General features: G+C 43.0%; 1 protein-coding gene across 1 annotated transcript in view; it reads right to left on the bottom strand.

Annotated features, from left to right (window-relative positions):
• Nucleotides 1–11640, bottom strand: part of ARSB (arylsulfatase B) — a 256033-nt gene extending 244393 nt beyond the window's left edge. Inside the window, exon 1 of the mRNA XM_006875191.1 lies at nt 11332–11640. Coding sequence (XP_006875253.1) covers nt 11332–11640 — 309 coding nt within the window. The remainder of the gene's footprint in view (nt 1–11331) is intronic.
• Nucleotides 11641–18909: the final 7269 nt, after the last annotated feature.

Here is an 18909-nt window from a genome sequence, read left to right as displayed (position 1 = left end):
AAAGTGTGAGAAATAAATTTCTCTTTGTTAAAACCATCCACTGGTGTTATTTCAGGTACAGCAGCACAATTAAGACAGAAATCATCTTGCCTGTTTATTTGCATCTTTTGTTTTTCCCTCTAAATCAGGGGTGGGGAACCCTTTATCTGCCAAAATTTCTAACATCATTTGCAGGCCATACAAAATTATCAACTTAAAGATTAGTCTGCTATATTTGGTCAAACATTTAATTAACTCATGTCTGCTGTGCTAGCTGGAATTGCAGTTGCCTTGGCGGGGCCAGACCAAAGGATTTTGCTAGCCTTATATGGCCCGCGGGCTGGACATTCCCACCCATGCTCTCAATGATCACAGAAATAAAGACTAACAAGTATTTTCTCTTCAGTTTCTGGACTGCCTGCTTCTCTTAATCCTCATTCTCCTGATACCTTTGCCAGGGGGTCCTAGGTACATCCCCAATTTGCAACACCCACTTCTCTCAGTTGTTCACTTCTCTATGTTATTGTTAGTTGCCATTTGAGTCAGCCCAGACTCATGGTAACCCCATGTGCAATGAAATGAAATATTACCTCCTCTTGTGCCATCCATAAGCTCAGTTGTAGATCAGACTGTTGTGATCCATACGGCTTTCACTGGCTGATTTTCAGAAGTAGATCTTTCTACATCTTAGCCTACATGCTCCACTGAATCCTGTTCCACGTCATAGCAACACTCAAGCCTCCGCTGATGGATGGATGGAAGCTGCACATGAGGGAACTGGGCAGAAAGGAACCTCTAGCTCCCACATGGAAAGTGAGAATTCTGTACTCAACCAACTCTTCCTTTTATCCCACTTCTAATCTTAAAGACCAAGCAGAGATGGCAGCGGGCAGAAGTCCACTGAGAGGCAAGCAAGTTGGGGATGAAGAACGGGTGGGGCAGAACACTGAGGGATGGGAAGAAAGGAAGCAGTGAGGATAGGGCATCTTTGGGCAAAAACCTCCGTTCTCGTTCCATGGCACAGTATGGCGCATCCTATCTTGCCAGGCACCATGGGTTTTGCCTGCTCTCATTCTCAAAGCAAACTTAGGGAAATCAGAAATCGCCCATGATTCTGCACAGCCTCCCTCCTGTATTTCTTGTTCAAGGTTCTGCTTCAGGGGTGAGTAGAAAGCCTTGAAAGTGTCTTGTCCGTTTATCAACCTGACTGAGAAAAATGTGGTTTGGGTCCCATAAGAATAAAGCCTTGGAGTCATCTTTCATTGCTTCTATTCTCTGCCAAGGTTTATGGAGTTCTGGAGGAATGACTCCCCATGTCCCTAAGGTAAGAATGGCCCAGTTGAGGACCAAAGTTACTTTATTTTTTTCAGAAGTAAGCATTTCTACTAGCTTACCACTTTACCACTTCTGTTACCTCTGTTTTTTTTTTAAGGATTTCTTGGATGCACGGGACTAAAGATGACATGGGAACCCTAAGCAGTTTAAGATTATAAGCTCTTTGAAGAAATACTCCTGTGTTAAAGTGCTTAGCACACGCATTCATTTAGTTGCTCAGCATTAAGTGTTAGCTACTCTATGCCAGAGGTGAACAAGGCAATCTAGTGGAGAAGTCAGACCTGAGAACAAATAACAGTAATTACACTAAATCAAGTTATGGAAATGCAGAGGCAGGACGAATATTTTTGAATTAAATAAGGCCAATTTGCAAGAATATGAAAATGCACTATCTTCCAGTTTCCTATCTGAACTAACCCTATGGGTCGCTATGTTTTAGAACGGACTCAATGGCACTTAACATCAACAAAAAAATCTGATCTAAAGACAGTATACAAATCCCATCAGAAAAGCTGGAGGAATTTCAATCAATTTTTTAACCTTAAGATTTCAAACAAGAGGAAAACACATACACAATCAATTTGCTAACATACGTATAAAAATGCCTCTGAAGGAAGAAAGGAGCTGTGGTGGCACAGTGGTTAAAGTGCTCAGGTGTTAACCAGAAAGTAGCCGTTTAAACCCACCAGCCATTCTGTGGGATAAAGATGCGGCTGTCTGCTTCTGTAACGATTTAGTCTTGGGAACACCGTGGGGCCAGCTCTGCTTGGTCCTAGAGAGTCACTCTGAGCTGGAATCCATTCAGTGGCAAATGGTTTGATTTTTGTTTGGGGTTTACCTGTAGGAAAGTGAGCTGGAGACAGGGTGAAAAGGTAATTGTTTTACTACCTATTTCTTTCCAAATATTTTACATTTGAGACCTGTGAATTTATTTACAGGTTAAGCTTAGTTTTGTTGTTTTTAAATGGAAAATGGAAATTTTATTAATTATTGTGGTGTAGAGAATTATTTAATTTGTTGTTTCTAGCCTTAGTCTTGGGAACATGGTGGTTCCATGCGATAAACACTAGACTGCCCACCAGTTGCTTCTTGTTAGAAAGATGAGGCTTTCTGCTCCCTCAAATATTTAAAGCCTTGGAAACCCTATATAGAGTTGCTATGAGTCAGAACCGACTTGACAACACTTAACAACAACAAGTCTTAGTCTTTGCAAATCTCCCCAAGTAACTGTTTTGCTGCCGGGTCTAGGTAAGAAATGGAGGGAGAAGATACTGGCACGATTCAGCTGTGGATGTTAACAGAGCTCATTGTAATTATAAAAACTACAAAATGAGCCATCTCAGAAGCAAGGATAGGGGCTGTCACTACTATCGAAGAAACACCTCACTACTATCGAAGAAACACCAAGAGTACAGCATGTCTTTTAAACACAGAGTTCCCTGCACATTGAGCCTCTTTGACCCTGGGACAGAAAGCGACAACACCGGAGGGGTGGCAGAGGACTCATAACAGCAGCAAAACTAAGAGCCAGAGTATGAGACTGCTCTCAGAGCAAGTGAAGTTGAGTGACTTTGGGCCGGAAGCTTGCTTGCAGAATGGGATGCTTCCATGCACATAAGTGGGGAGCTAGGTTTGCTGGCCCGTGGAGCTAGAGCGGAGTGCCTTCAGGCTGAGGCTTATACACACATGTCCTGTGTGCATTTATCACTAGCCTGAAAGAGCTTTGTAACATTGCTAGAGTAGGGCAGAGGCCAGGCATGAAGGTTATAAACGATTCTTACATGAGAATTATTGTTGTTGTTGTTGTTGTTGTTTAGTGCTGTCGAATTGCTCCCAACTCATAGCAACCCTGTATAGGGTTTCCGAGGAGCAGCTGGTGGGTTGGAACTGCCAACCTTGTGGTTCACAGTCCAGCCCTGATCCACAGCAACAGGAACAATGAAATCTCTCGTTACGAAATGCTAGAACTAGTCGATGTTCAATCACTTCAAGAGGGACCATATAGTCAAGAATCAATGATACTGAAGAAAGAAGTACCACTGAAGGCATTGGCAAAAACTAGGCTCCAGGAACTGACAGAATACAATCAGAAATCTTTTAACAAACCTAAGCAGCACTGAAGGCACTGACTCACCCATGACAATAAATAAGGATGACAGCTACCTGGCCAACCTACTGGAAGGGATCCATATGTGTGCTCATTCCAAAGAAAGGTGACCCAACAGAATGCAGAACTCATCACACAATAACATTGATATCACATGCAAGTAAATTTTTGCTAAAGATAATTCAAAATGACTGCGGCAGTACATTGACAAAGAGCTGCCAGAAAGTCAAGCCAAATGCAGAAGAGGACATGGAATGAGGGATATCACTGTTGACATCACATAGATCTTGGCTAAAAGCACAGAACACAAAAAAGATGTTTACTTGTGCTTTATTGACTATGCAAAGGCATTTGACATGACAAACTATGGATAAAATAACATTGCAAAGAATGGGTATTACAGAACACTTAATTTTGCTTATGAGGAACCTGTAGATAAACCAAGAGGCAGTAGTTCAAACAGAAAAAGGGATGCTGAATGGTTTAAAATCAGAAAAGGTGTGCATCAGGGTTGTACCCTCCTTTTCACCATACTTATTCAGGCCGTATGCTGAGCAAGTAATCCAAGAAGCTGGATTACATGAAAAAGAGTGTGGCTTCAGGATTGAAAGAAGGCTCATTAACAACTTTGCGATATGTATATGGTATCAAAATGGTATAATCATGCTTGGTAAAAATGAAGAGGACTTAAAACACTTACTGATGAAGATTTAAAAAACTACAGCCTTCAGTATGGACTATACCTCAATGTAGAGAAAACGAAAATCCTCACAACTGAACCAATAAATAACATCATAATAAACGGAGAAAAGACTGAAGTTCTCAAAGACTTCATTTACTCGAATCTACAATCAATGATCATGGAAGCAGCAGTCAAAAAATCAAATGACGTACTGCATTAGGCAAATCTGCTGCACAAGACGTCTTTGAAGTGTTCAGGAGCAAAGATGCCAGTTTGAGGCTATGGCGGTGCCTGAGCCAAGTCATAGTACTTTCAATCGTCCCATAAGCATGTGAAAGTATGATAATGAATAAAAACGATCACAGAAGAATCAATGCGTTTGAATTATGGTGGTGGCAAAAAAGATCAGACTACCAGAAGAACACACAAATCCAGCTTCGAATAAGTACAGCCAAATGCTCCTCAGAAGCAACAATGACAAGACTTAGTCTCTCCTACTTTTGACATATTATCAGGAGGAACCAGATTCTGAAGAAGGACATCATGCATGGAAACGTGGCTGGTAAGCAAAAAAGGAAGACCCCCAACAAAATGGATTGGCACAGTGGCAACAGCAATGGGCTGAAACATAACAGTTGTTGAGTATGGTACAGGACTGGACAGTGTTTTGTTCTGTTGTGTACAAGGTCACTATGAGTTGGAAACAATTCAACAGCACCTAACAACACTATAAAAGGCTGAATTCACAGTCTTGTTTAAATAATTTCCTAACAGCAGACCAAGTAGTACATGCTGCTTTAAAGATAGTTGGTCAAGGTCCATCTCTCTTTCTACCAGTAGATGGGGTGAGTGAGTATGATACTAAGCATTTGTCCAGTTAGAAACTTGTCCTTAGAGAGCAGTCAAAGAAATTTAGTTAGAAAGAACTGAGTTAAGACCTACTCCCATACTTTAGATACAAGGAGGATTCTTTCCAGTGAGTTACTAGTCTGACAAAATTAAGACTAAAACCCATCTTTCATTCCTAACCAGTCCTCTTAACTGTTTGTCAGCCAGAAGATCAAAACTCAGGACTTCCTGAGAGTGCAAAGTTCAGTCGGTGAATGTAGACGTACGCTTCTTAAACACTAAAGTGAGAGAATAAGGGAGCATCTCTAAATATTAATCTAAAGTATGATTGCCAAGGTTCATAGGTTTTGACTACCAGAACTACCAGAGCTTTTTAAAATATATAATTATGAAACAGCCAATGAAATTCCTCATTTCATTGTCTAAAATCAACACCAAATGAAAAAAGAATCTCTCTCCCTCTTGCTGTTTTCTACGGAACAAGGCAACTTTCCAAGGTTTCCTGAATGGTGCAAACAGTTAAGCACTTGACTACTAATGGAAAAGTTGACAGTTCAAATCTACCCAAAGGTACCTCAGAAGACAGGCTTGTAGATCTTGTTTTCAAAAGGGCACAACGGAGAGTTGTGGAAAACCCTATGAAGGGGTTCTCCTCTATATCTATAGACATGGGCCGCCATGAGTCATTATTGATTCAAAGGCAACTAACATAGACAATTCTTTTTTTATATAAAAAAAATTTTTTTATTATGGTAATACCAGCTTTACTCTCGAAATTATTATTTTTTTAGATTAAAATGCGTTTTGTAAGCTTTAGTATGTTACTTGAAAAGATTTTGCTTTGAAAGTTGTTATAAGCACAAACACCTTTGTTATAATGAATCCATTTCATTAATTCTTTATAACATCAGGTCTTTCTAACTTACAAGCACTCACTTGTATATCTTTCCTTAGGAAAGAATTGAGATTTTTAGATTGCCTTATAAAAATATTAGCCATGACCTTCTACTTGGTATAAAAACAGAAGCTTATGCACAGAAGCAAACGCAGAATAGAATGAAACAAAAAGATTACACTTAGTTTAAGACTTAAGCTTATAAAACACCATACAGCATAAACACATGGGAACGCAGGTTGGTTTGTATATAATTAACTCTTTGGTATTAGCAATCTAATTGATATTGTTACCACACAACTTTAGGGGGAAATTTTGGTTTTCCAGAGACAATTCTTAACTTAGACATACGATGGAGTCATTTTTTTAATTGAGTCACTTAGGAACAATCCAAATACCCACAAATAATCGAGGTATTATTAAAAATTAAGCCGCTCTTTAGATGGTATTTTAAATCATTCTGAGTAGGTAATGTAGTGTTACCTACATTACCTACTCAGATGATAGCATAGTGGTTACAAATTGAGCTGCTAATCTCATGGTAAGCAGTTTGAAACTACCAGCTGTTACATGGGAGAAAGATGAGGCTTTCTGCTCCCGTAAAGATTTACAAGCCTTGGAAACTTTGTTCAGGGTCGCTGTTAGTCGGAATCGACTCCTCAGCACATAACAACAATGTAGTATAGTGATGACAAGCATCAACCCTGATTCAAATCCGGGCTCTACCACCTACTCATCCTGTGACCTTAAGCAAATTTCTTATCCTCTTCTAGCCAGGAAGTCCTGGTGTTACATTATAGGATAAAGCACTGAACTATTAACCACAAGGTCAGTGGTTCAAAGCCACCAGTCAAAACCACCTAATAGGGTTGTTGTTGTTCAGTGCCATCGATTCAGTACCAAGTCATAGTAACCCTGTATCGGGTTTCTGAGGAGCGGCTGGTGAAACTGAACCACTGACCTTATGGTTCAAAGTGACCTTGCAGTTTATCACATTGACCCACAGTGCCATACCAGGACTCCAGTAGGGTTGTTGGCTGGCTGCTGGCTGTTATGTGCGTGGAGTCAATTCTAACTCATAGCAACCCTGTATAGGGTTTCTGAGGCTGTAAATCTTTACAGGAGCAGAAAGCCTCTTCTTTCTCCTGTGGGACAGCTGGTAGTTTCGAACTGCTAACCTTGAGGGAGTAGCCTGCCTCGTAACCACTCCACTACCAGAGCTCCTTAATAGGGTTGTAGTGTGATTTCAATGAGTTAATACATGTAATGAGCTCAGAACATGTCGGACATCGTATCTGAAGGCAATGAGGCGCAAATGTCCTGGAATTATTTATTCTTTTTAAAGAGGATGCTTGCTAACCCAAGGTATTTTTAAATGAGACCCCATGAACTATAAGAGAATAATGTGGGGAGTAAAGTCCAGGGAAACGTTAGGCTAGAGCAGCTTTAGAGTCTGTTGTGTTGAACGGTCTCTAAATCCATCCTGCAATGCCTAGCTTATATCCTTTCTTTGTTTCTTGAGCACAGTCCACTCTGAACACTTCACGGTTTCTGGATTTTTTCCTCCAAAACTAACAGTGGTGACTAAAGGCAGGGGAGGCGGGTAGCGTATAAGTTCAAAAGCATTCATCATAGAAAAAGAGTTTTGAAAGTGTGGTATTTGCTTTCCTGCACAAGTCTATTGAGGAGGAGAGAGAGGAAGTCCATTCTTGAGCAATGTGAATTCGGTTTCTTACTTAAGAGCAAATGCAGAACCTGTGGGGAAGATCTTGCCTTTCTTGATTCTTTGCTCTCATTCCCTTTTACAAAGTACCCATTGTTGTTGTTGTTGTTAAGTGCTGTCGAGTCGGTTCCGACCCATAGCGACCCTGTACAGGGTTTCCGAGGGTGTAAATCTTTACGGGAGTAGAAAGCCTCATCTTTCTCCCGCGGAGCGGCTGGTAGTTTCGAACCGCTGACCTTAAGATTCACAGCCCGATTCGTAACCACTACGCTACCAGAGCTCCTTCAAAGTACCCATTAGCACAGGGGTATTTTCTAAGACTTATGCACACGAAGGTCAGAACTGCAGAAGGTATTTAGGGTTGATGGCAAAGAGAGCCTTCCCTTTATCTCCATTCAAATGCAGACTATACCTACTTCTCAGTCCCTTAGTAAAACACACTCTCTTCTCTTTATAAACGTCTTCTGGGTCACTGTGTAAATCCTTATTGCATTTTCTCATTGATGCAGACAATTAGGGGTGGTCTGAAACAACGGTATATATTTATGTAGTATGTGAGTTCTGGTGTGGTGCTGTAGAGTAAGCACTGTACTGGTAAAGCAAGGTTGGCAGTTCAAACCTACCAGCTGTTCCTCAGAAACCCTATACAGGGTTGCTATAAGTTGGAACCGACTCAGCAGCACTTAACAACAACATTTATATAGGTATGTAAGTGTCCTCAAATACTACCCATTTATTCTATTTATGTGGTACTGTGTGGCACTGTACGATAAGCACTGGACTGCTAACCACAAGGTTGGTGGTTCAAACCTTGTGACCCTGTATAGGGGTCCCAAGGAAAGGGACCCCTATACAGGGTCACTGTAAGTCAGAACTCACCCCAAGGCAGGTAACAACAACATTTGTAACAGTCTTATAAAAATTTAAATTTTATTCAAATGAAGGGGAGAATATCCAATCTGATAGGCCTGAGAAGCTTCCTGGATGCAGAAAAGGTACAGGACTCTGCTTTACTACTTTATAGCAGTGTGATTCAAATGTATCATAGTCTCAGAGGTATTTCTCAACTGTTAATAGTGAATTAAAGAGTATAAATAGTAACCAAACTCAAACCAAACCCATGGGGTTGATTCCAACTCATAGCATCTCAATATAGGGTTCCCAAGACTCAATTTTTACAAAAGACCACCTCATCTTTCTCCTGCAGAGTGGCTGGCTGGTGGGTTTGAACTGCTGAGCTTTCAGTTCAACATGCCTACCTCACAGCACTAACAGGGCTTTTTGAAAAACAATAAACTCCTGGCACCACTCCTCCCCCTAAAAAAAAACAAACCTACTGCCATGGAGTCCATTCCAAGCACTAGTGACCTATGTAGGGTTTCCAAGGCTGCAAATCTTTACAGGGGCAGAAAGCTTTAACTTTCTCCTGCAGAGTAGCTGGTGGGTTTGAACTGATAACCTTGAGGCTGGCACTTCAGTGCTTATGCTACAGTACCACCAGGGTTCCTTAAAAAACAGGAAAGCACTATACAAATGATCTTAATATCCTTACATATACACTCTACATATATAAGGTTTTTGAGTGGTACAAACAGTTTGTACCTGGAGTCCTGTGGTGTGGTGCTGTGGGTTAATGGGCTGGACTAAAAAGTCCATTTGAACTTCAAGGTCGGTGCTTCAAGCTCAACGGCTGCACGTAGGGAAACCCTATATAGAATCGCTATGGGTCGGAACCGACCCGACGGCACTTAACAACAACAAGAACCAATAAAAAGATTGGTAATTTAAACCCATCATTGTTGTTGTTACTAAGTGCTATTTAGTCTGTTCCAACTCATAGTGACCCTGAATAGGGCTTCCTAGGAGTGGCAGGTGAGTTTGAACCGCCAATCTTGCAGTTCTTTGCAGTCCAACGCATTATCCCGCAGTGCCACACCAGATATCTAGAAAGTGTGGCCTGGCGATCTGCCTTTGCAAAGATTGTTGTTGTTGTTGTTAAGTGCCGTCGAGTCGGTTCCGACCCATAGCGACCCACTACGCTACCAGAGCAAAGATTAGAGCCAAGAAAAGCTATGGAGCTCAGTTCTACTCTGTAAACAAACGCGGTCACCAAGAGTCGGACTTCACTCTATCCCAAGAGTTTGTTTCATTTTGTTATTTCTATACATATATTTGAGGAGCACTAGTAGCGTAGTGGTTACGAATCAGGCTGCGAACCTCAAGGTTAGCAGTTCGAACCTCAAGGGTAGCAGTTCGAAACTACCAGCTGTTCCGCGGGAGAAAGATGAGATTTTCTGCTCCCATAAAGATTTTCAGCCTCAGAAACCTTGTACAGGGTCGCTATGAGTCGGAACTGATTCCACGGCACACAGCCACCACCATACATATATTTCGTGGCGCTACAGGAAAGGAGCTCTGGTAGCGTAGTGGTTACGAATCGGGCTGCGAACCTTAAGATCAGCGGTTCGAAACTACCAGCTGTTCCGCGGGAGAAAGATGAGGCTTTCTACTCCCGTAAATATTTACACCCTCGGAAACCCTGTACAGGGTCGCTATGGGTCGGAACTGACTCGACGGCACTTAACAACAACAACAGGATAAAAGTGCTAAGCTGCTAACCTCAAGGTCGCAAGTTCAAATCTACCAGCCACTCTCGGAAACCCTATCCGGGTCGCTATGAGTATGAGTAGGAACTGACTTGACAGCGTATAACAACATTAAGTACAAAGTTTTAAAGAGGCGTTTTAAAAGAAGACTGAACAGGCTTAGAGGAGTTCAATATAAAACTAAAAGTGAAAATCAAAAACTCAAGAGAAATCAACCTGGGTAAGTTTCATTCTAGGGGTGCAGTTGTTAAGTACTGTCGAGTCAGTTCCAACTCTTAGTGACCCTGTATACTGTTTCAGAGGGAGCACGGTGTTTCCATAAGATAGAATCCGGTCTGCAGTTTAAGAAAGATGAGACTTTCTGCTCCCTAAGATACTTTTAATAAATCTTCTGAAGAAGATTTAAAGCATTGGAAACCCTAGAGTGTCGCTATGAGTAGGTACCAACTCCAGGCACTTAGCAACAACAACATAGAGTTTCCGAGGAGTGGCTGGTGGATTTGAACCACTACCCTTGCATTAGCAGTTCAGTGCTTATCCTACAGCGCCACACCAGCAGTCCAGTGCTTATCCTATAGCTGAGAACCTGGTAAAACTAGTTTGGTCAGATACTCCCGAACTTATGATGATCCCTGAGTTCAGAGGAGGTCAGAGGGACAGGCAAAGAGGGCATTGTTTTTCATGTGATAGAACTTGGGGTTGCTTTCCTAGAGCTCCCCGCCACTCTCTGTTCTTTTGGACACCTGGAGCGCCCTCTCTCCTCCATCCTACTCCAGCACCACTTGGCTAAGTCCACGCTGACCCCACCAGCTTGCAGAGCCCAGCACCTCGCAAGCCTCAGAAACACCTTCACCGGACTTCAGAACACGGAAGACAGAAAAGGATCCGTGCATAGGCCCCACGCTCTAACCCTGGAGAAGGGTGTCCCCGGGGGCGGGCCGCCCTGCAGCCGGGCCTGCGCAGAGCCGCGAAAGGCGACAGGCCCGGAAGGGACAAGGAAGCCACAACCTGGACCAGAACCAACTTCTGTAGCACCCAGTTTGGTCGGGCCTATCTGGGCCTTAAGAGCCACTTCCGAGAAACTGAACCAGTGCGGATGCCGTTGGGAAGAGAAGCGCGCAGGATGCCGGGCGCCGGGCGGGGGCGCTGCTTTACCTGGTAGCGGCCGCTGAGCAGCTGGCTTCGCGAGGGCGTGCACAGCGGCTGGGTGTAATAGTTGTCCAGTCGTACCCCGCCGGCCGCCAGCGCGTCCAGGTACGGTGTGCGGATGTTCGAGCCATGGAAGCCCACGTCGTTCCAGCCCAGGTCGTCCGCCAGCACGAAAATCAAGTGAGGCGGCCGGCCTACCCCGGCGCCCGAGCTTGGCGCTTGCAGCAGCAGCAGCAGCAGCGACAGGACGCCGGAGAGGAGCGGCCTCCGCTGGCTGGGGCCTCCGAGCAGGCTCGCTGCGCTGCGCGGGCCCATCCTTCACAGTCTCCGTTGCTGTGGCGCTGCCAGGCACCACTTATAGAATCAGGAACTGGGTAGCCTGGGGCCGCCCCGCCCCCCAGTGGGACTTCCACCCCGGGCTGGCCGCGACCCCCTCAACTCTGACGGGCTCCGACCTTGTGGAGGGGGCGGAGCCAGCAGCGAAGAGCGTGGGGCTCCTGCTGCCCAGTTCCGTGGAAGCTCAGCGGACCCTTGAAAGCAAGCGGTCCAGTCACATAGTCTTTCCCAGTGGTGAACTTTGACCCTGACATCCTAAAAGAAGGGAAGATAGATTCTTTTTTTAATCACGTGTCTTTTTAATCTCTTAGTAACCTGGGCAGCCAAGCATTATTTTCTTTTCTTTTTTTTTTTTTTTTTTTCTTTTCTTTTCAAAAGAAACAAGCTGATGAAGGGTTGAGCCTAACACAAAGCCAGTTCAAACTCCAGATTCTAGGCTGTGACCTTTTAAAGGAACAACCATTTCTAGCAGAATCATTACCAAAAACGTCTAGTCCAGGATAGCTAGGAGGCAGGGGAATGGGCTGAAGTATGGATCTCAATTCAGGTTAATTTATGAATAATGTTCACCGGAGACGAGGAAAAATGGGTCCAGAAATGAAAATGAAATATGAGACACTTATTTGTTGAAATTTTATAACTGAAATCTTCAGGAATGTCGAGACCTGTGCCCCTCATTCCTTGGACAGTTGTAACGATGTGCAAGAAGGACATGCCAAGGGCCATAGTTGAAAAGCCCCATTCTGGGATATGCCATTAAGAAAGACCACTCATAAAAGTTCCATATTCTAAGGGACTTGCCATTAAGGAAGACGACCGATTAAACTCCTATATTTTTACTTCCTTGTGAGTTATTTTACAAGTTTGACTGTTTACCTAGTGCCCCAGTCATAACTTTAAGGGAAAAAGCTTCTCCTGGGGCAAAGGAGAATTAAGTCTTGAAGAACCACAAGACTGAGAAGAGTCTGAATTAGAGTCCTGAAGAACCAGGAATGCTCAACATCTTCCAGACAAGTTCTGTCTTGCTCCTATCCTAGGTGTTCCCTGTGGAATCCATCTTGAAGAAATGCTGCATACACACCCAAATAACATGCTGTTCTTAAGTGCTGAGTGGGTTCTAATTCATAGTCCCAGTTTAGGGTTTCCAAGGAGCACGCAGACCCTGTGGTTCAAACCGACTTTGCACAGCAGTGCATTATTCCACAGCTCCACACCAGGATACGTTGTTGCTGTTATTAAGTGCCAACCAGTCTTTCCGGTCCATAGCAACCCTGTGTAGAGTTTTCGAGGACAGGCTGGTGAGCTTGAACTGCTGACCTTGCAATTCAAACTGACTTTGCAGTCCAGCACATTAACCTATAGTGTCACACCAGGATTCACACCAAGACATGGCCCCTCCTAAACAGGCCATTTCCCAGAAATCCTCACCTGTACCTATGAATGAACATGATTTGTCTTTTCCCTACCCCAAACCTTTGCTCCGGGAGATGGAGTAAGCATTGCGGTAAACTCTCTCCATGTAGGATTTGCAAGTCTCTTTCCTATAATAAACTTGCTGTATGGAAACTCTGCCTCACCTGCCTATTTTTAATCCTTATAAGGCACGACCCCTCCCTTGAAAGGCGGAAATTTGGTTGGCACTTCCTGTAACAGATCCTGGAAGCCACTCCTTCCCAACTAGCAAACAGGGCCAAATACACAATCCAATGACAGGATACCTTTTTGAAAGTGAAGTTTTACTTCTAGGTTGGTGGCAAAAAAACAAAAAGTTTTGTCAGTTTGTGCTCCGCTACTACAGAACATGGAGCTCTGGTAGCGTAGTGGTTACAAATCGGGCTGCAAACCGTAAAGTCAGCAGTTCGAAACTACCAGCTGTTCTGCGGGGGAAAGATGAGGCTTTCTGCTCCTGTAAAGATTTACAGCCTCGGAAACCCTGTGCAGGGTCGCTATGAGTCCTACCCGACTCCACTGCACACAGCCGCCATCACTACATAACATAGAGTCCTGGTGTGGTGCTGTGGGTTAATGCGCTGCACTGCAAGGTCGGTTTGAACTTCAAAATCGGTAGTTCAAACTTACCAGCTGCTTCTCAGAAACCCTATACAGGATAGCCATGAGTCGGACCCGGTAGCCATGAGTCGGACCCGACTCAATGGCACTTAAAAACTACAGAATAGGTATTTGGGTGTGTCACTTTAGGATAAGCACTAGTTGTTGTTAGGTACCATCGAGTCGGTACCGACTCATAGCGACCCTATGCACAACAGAATAAAACACTATCTGATCCTGGGCCAACCTCACAGTTGTTACCACGCTTCAGCTCATTGATGGCTGCCACTTTGCCAATCCATCTTGCTGGGCGTCTTCCTCTTTTTCTCTGACCTTCCACCGTACTAAACATGATATCCTTCTCCAGTGGCTGTCCCTCCTGACAATATGTCCAAAGTATGAGAGATGAAGTTTGGCCATCCTGACCTCCAAGGAGCACTCTGGCCACGCTTCTTCCAACACAGATCTGTTTGTTCTTTCGGCAGCCCGTGGCATTTTCAATATTCTCTTCCAACACCATAATTCAAATGCATCAATTCTTCTACAGTCTTCTTTATTCATTGTCCAACTTTCACATATATTATAAGGTTATTGAAAATACCGTAGCTTGGGTCAGGCGCACCTTAGTCCTCAAGCTGACATCTTTGCTCTTCAACACTTTTAAAAGTTCTTGTGCAGCAGATTTGCCTAATGTAATACATCATTTGACTTCTTGACTGCTGCTTCCATGAGTGTTGATGGCTGATCTGAGACTAATGAAGTCCTTGACAACTTCAATCTTTTCTCCATTGATAAGAATGTTGTTTATTGGTCCAGTGGTGAGGAGTTTTATTTTCTTTACATTAAGATGCAATCCTTACTGAAGGCTGTGCTCTTTGCACCAAGCAAAGTTGTATCATCTGCATATCGCAGATTGTTAATGAGTCTTCCTCCAATCCTGATGCCACGTTTTTCTTTCATATAACCCAGCTTCACAGGTTGTTTGCTCAGCATACAGATTGAATAAGTATAGTGAAAGAATACAGCCCTGTCACACACATTTCCTGATTTTAAACCATTCAGTGTTCCTGTGTTCTATTTGTGCACATAGCCTCTTGGTCCAGGTACAGATTCCTCATGAACACAATTAAGTGTTCCAGAATAGTCATACTTTGCAATGTTGTCCATAGCTTGTCATGATCCACACAATCAAAAGCCTTTGCATAATCAATAAAGCACAGATAAACATCTTTCTGGTATTCTCTGCTTTCAGGCAAGATCCATCTGACGTCAGCAATGTTTCTCATCCTCTTCTGAATCCAGCTCTGGAAGTTCTCTGTGTCAATGTATGGTTGCAACCATTTCTGTATTACCTTTAATAAAACTTTACTCGAATGGGATATCAAAGATATTGTCAGACGTTTTTCGCATTCTGTTGGGTCACTTCTCTTTGGAATGGGCACAAATAATGGATCTCTTCCTATCAGTTGGCCAGATGGTTGTCTCCCAAATTTCTTGGCAGAGATGAGTGAGTGCCTCCAGTGCTGCCTCACTACGCACTAGACTGCTACCTAAAGGCTGGCAGTTCAAACCTACCAGCTATTCTGTGGAAACATACAGGGTCACTACAAGTCAGAACCGACTCGATGACACTTAATAATAACTACAGAAAAGGGGTCTTGGTGTGGCATTCTAGGATAACCACTGAACTGCTAGCCTCAGGTCAGTGGTTCAAATCCAACAACTGCTCCTTTGAAACCCTATACAGAGTGGCTATAAGTAGAAACTGATTGGACTTTATTTAACAACAACTAGAGAAAAGATTGGCAGTTTGAAATTACCCAGCTTTGCCCCAGAAGATAAGTCTGATGGTCTGCTTCTATAAAAATTACAGCCAGGAAAATCCTATAAATGTCCTTTCTGCTTTGTAGTATAGATGGGCTGGCCACAGACTGGAATCTACTGCATGGCAACAGAATTAGCTTTTGGTTTCCGTGGCCATTGAGTAATTCATTCTGTGGGTTTGAGCCGATGAAGAACTTGTTCTCCCACACTCAGTGAACCAGAGACTAAGGAAGGAAAAAGCTTAGTCTCATGCTCATTAAATTGGGAAGTTATCCTATGACTAGTATATTCCCATTGCCATCCAAGACTATTCTTGGCTACTTTATATCTTATTTCTGTATCTTAACATAAGTAGGAAAAAAATTCTGCCTAAGAAGTGTTCAGAGTTATCTGAGACTGATTCCTAGGGAGCTCTTCTACAAATCTAAATTGTGAATGAATGATGTTGTTGTTAAGTGCTGTCGAGTCAGTTTCATAGCGACCCTGAATAGGATTTCTGAGGAGCAGTTTGTGAGCTTGAACCACCAACCAGAAAATTGATAGCAATGGGAAATAATTCTTGTTTATTGATGTGCCAATGAATTATGTACAGCAGCAGGACAATTCGTACTACCCCCACCATGACCATGGAATAAGCAGTTTGCATTCCATTTGCATATTTATTTCAGTATTTCTGATCTGTTCTTTGGATGTCCTTTTGTAGTGTGATGGACCAATTTTGTGTGATCTTTCTCACCATAGTCTTGTAACTCCCACTAATTGATTGGGTAGGAATATAGAAATGAGATGCTTATGGCCCACCTAGAGGATTGAATTGCTAGTATTTCAATAATGCAAATAAGTTTCTAGGCATCCTTGGGCAGATGTGGTCATCCAAACAAGGTGTGGCTGTGTGCCGTGGAGTTGGTTCTGTCCGACTCATAGCGACCCTGTACAGGGTTTCCGAGGCTGTAAATCTTTACAGGAGCAGAATACCTCATCTTTCTCCCACAGAATAGCTGATAGTTTCGAACTTTTGACCTTGCAGTTTGCAACCCGATTCGTAACCACTACGCTACCAGAACTCCTTAAATAAGGTGTATGGAGTCCTAGTGATGAGATTGGTCAGTTTTGCCACCCCCACAATGAGCCATCCCAGAGGCAGAAATTTGGTCCTACTATTGCCAAAAAGAAGAGACAAGGGGAATCCTTTGGACTTTGGCTTTCTGTACTGAGAACTTCCTGGACTAGAACACAGAGAACTATAACACCAGAGACAGCGAGAAGTAGTGACAGAGAAATGGCAGCAGCATAGCTAGATCAATGTGAGATGATAGCGTGAGCTTCCTAGCCCACAGAGCAAAGTAGTTATGATGGGTATGCTAATGCACAGAACCTGAGAGTTAATCACCTCCAGGCAGGAGGCTTGCAGCTAGAGTGGAGTGCCTTATCACTTATCACTGAAGCTAGACTTGATGCCCTACAGAGCTAAAAGTCTCTTGGGTCAGGTTTATTGGTAGAGTGGGGTGCCTATAGGCACTTACCAGTGGAGCTAAAGAGTTTGTAACACTTGCCTAAGCAGGGCAGACCTCAAGATTAGCAGCTGAAAACTACCAATCATTCCACAGAAGAAAGATGAGGCTTTCTGCTTCTATAAAGATTTACAGCCTTGGAAACCCTATACAAGGTCTCTATAAATCAGAAATGACTCCATGGCACATAGCCACCACCACCACCACCAAGCAGGGCAAGAGACCAGGCCAAGGGACTGAAGACCAGAGAGAAGCCTGGCTTTGAGGACAGCAGAGAAGAGGCTGTCCTGGTTGAAGAACTGTATCCAGAGTATTAACTGATCCTGTTTAAAAAAAAACAAAAACAATTGCCCTTGATGGAGTTCTGATTCGACAACCCAATAGGATGGAGTAGAACTGATCCATAATGCTCCCACAGCTATAAATCTTTATAGAAAGTGTATCTTTCTCCCACAATATGACTAGTGAGTTCAAACTGCCGATCTTTTGATTAGAGGTCAAATGCTTTGGCCGATGTGCCACCTACCCTAATAAACCTATGCTGTTGTTGTTGTTAGATGGCATCAAGTACTGACTCACCGCAACCTTATGCACAACAGAATGAAACACTCACTGCACCATCCTCACAATTGTTGTTACACTTGAGTCCATTGCTGCTGCCACTGTACCAATCCATCTCACTGGGGGACTTCCTCTTATTCGCTATCCCGCCACTTTCCCAAACATGATGTCCTTCTCCAGGAACATGTCATTCCTGATAATATGTATGGCCATCCTGGATTCTAAGGAGCATTCTGGATGTACTTCTTCCAACACAGATTTGTTTGTTCTTTTGGCAATCCCTGGTACTTTAATATTCCCCTTCAACACCAAAACTTAAATACATCAATTCTTCTATGGTCTTCCTTATTCACTGTCTAACTTTCACATGAATATGAGGTTACTGAAAACACCATGGCTTAGATCAGGCGCACCTTATAGTCCTCAAACTGATCACTTTAAAAAGGTCTTATGCAACAGATTTGCCTAATGCAATAAGTCCTTTGATTTCTTGACTGCTGCTTTCATGAGTGTTGATGGTTGATCCAAGCAAGTGAAGTCTTTGACAGCTTCAATCTTTTCTGCATTTATTTTGATGCTATTTATTGATCCAGTGATGAGGATTTTTGCTTTCTTTATGTTGAGGTGTAGCCCATATTGAAGGCTGTAGCCTTTGATCTTCATCAGTAAGTATTTTAAGTCCTCTTCACTTTCAGCAAGCAAGATTGTATCATCTGAATATTGCAGGTTGTTAATGAGTCTTCCTCCAATCCTGATGCCACATTCTTCTTCATATAACCCAGTTTCTTGGCTCACGTGCTCAGCATACAAATTGAATAAGTATGGTGAAAGAATACAATCCTGGCACACACATTTCTTGATTTTAAACCACTCAGTGTTCCCTCGTTCTGCTCAAATGACTGCCCCTTGGTCAATGTACAGGTTCTTTATAAGCATAATTAAGTGTTCTGGGATGCCCATTCTCTGAAATGTTGTCCATAGCTTGTCATGATTCACACGCTCAAAAGCCTTTGCATAGTCAATAAAGTACAGGTAAATATCTTTCTGGCTCTCTTTACTTTCAGCCAATATCCATCTAACATCTTTCTACGTCCATATCTGAATCCAGCTTGAACCTCTGGCAGTTTCCTGTCAGTGTACTGCTTATCCTTAGCAAAATTTTACTTTCTTTTGATATTAATGATCTTGTTTAATGATTGCTGTATTCCATTGTGTGACTTCTCTTTGGAATAGGCACAAATATGGATCTCTTCTAATCAGTTGGTGAGATAGCAGTCTTCCAAATTTCTTGACATAAATGAGT

Source organism: Chrysochloris asiatica, unplaced genomic scaffold (genome assembly GCF_000296735.1).
Source record: "Chrysochloris asiatica unplaced genomic scaffold, ChrAsi1.0 scaffold00313, whole genome shotgun sequence".
NCBI classification, from domain to species: domain Eukaryota; kingdom Metazoa; phylum Chordata; class Mammalia; order Afrosoricida; family Chrysochloridae; genus Chrysochloris; species Chrysochloris asiatica.
Note: the sequence above shows the minus strand (reverse complement) of the source record. Positions and strands in the feature narration are given on the sequence as shown.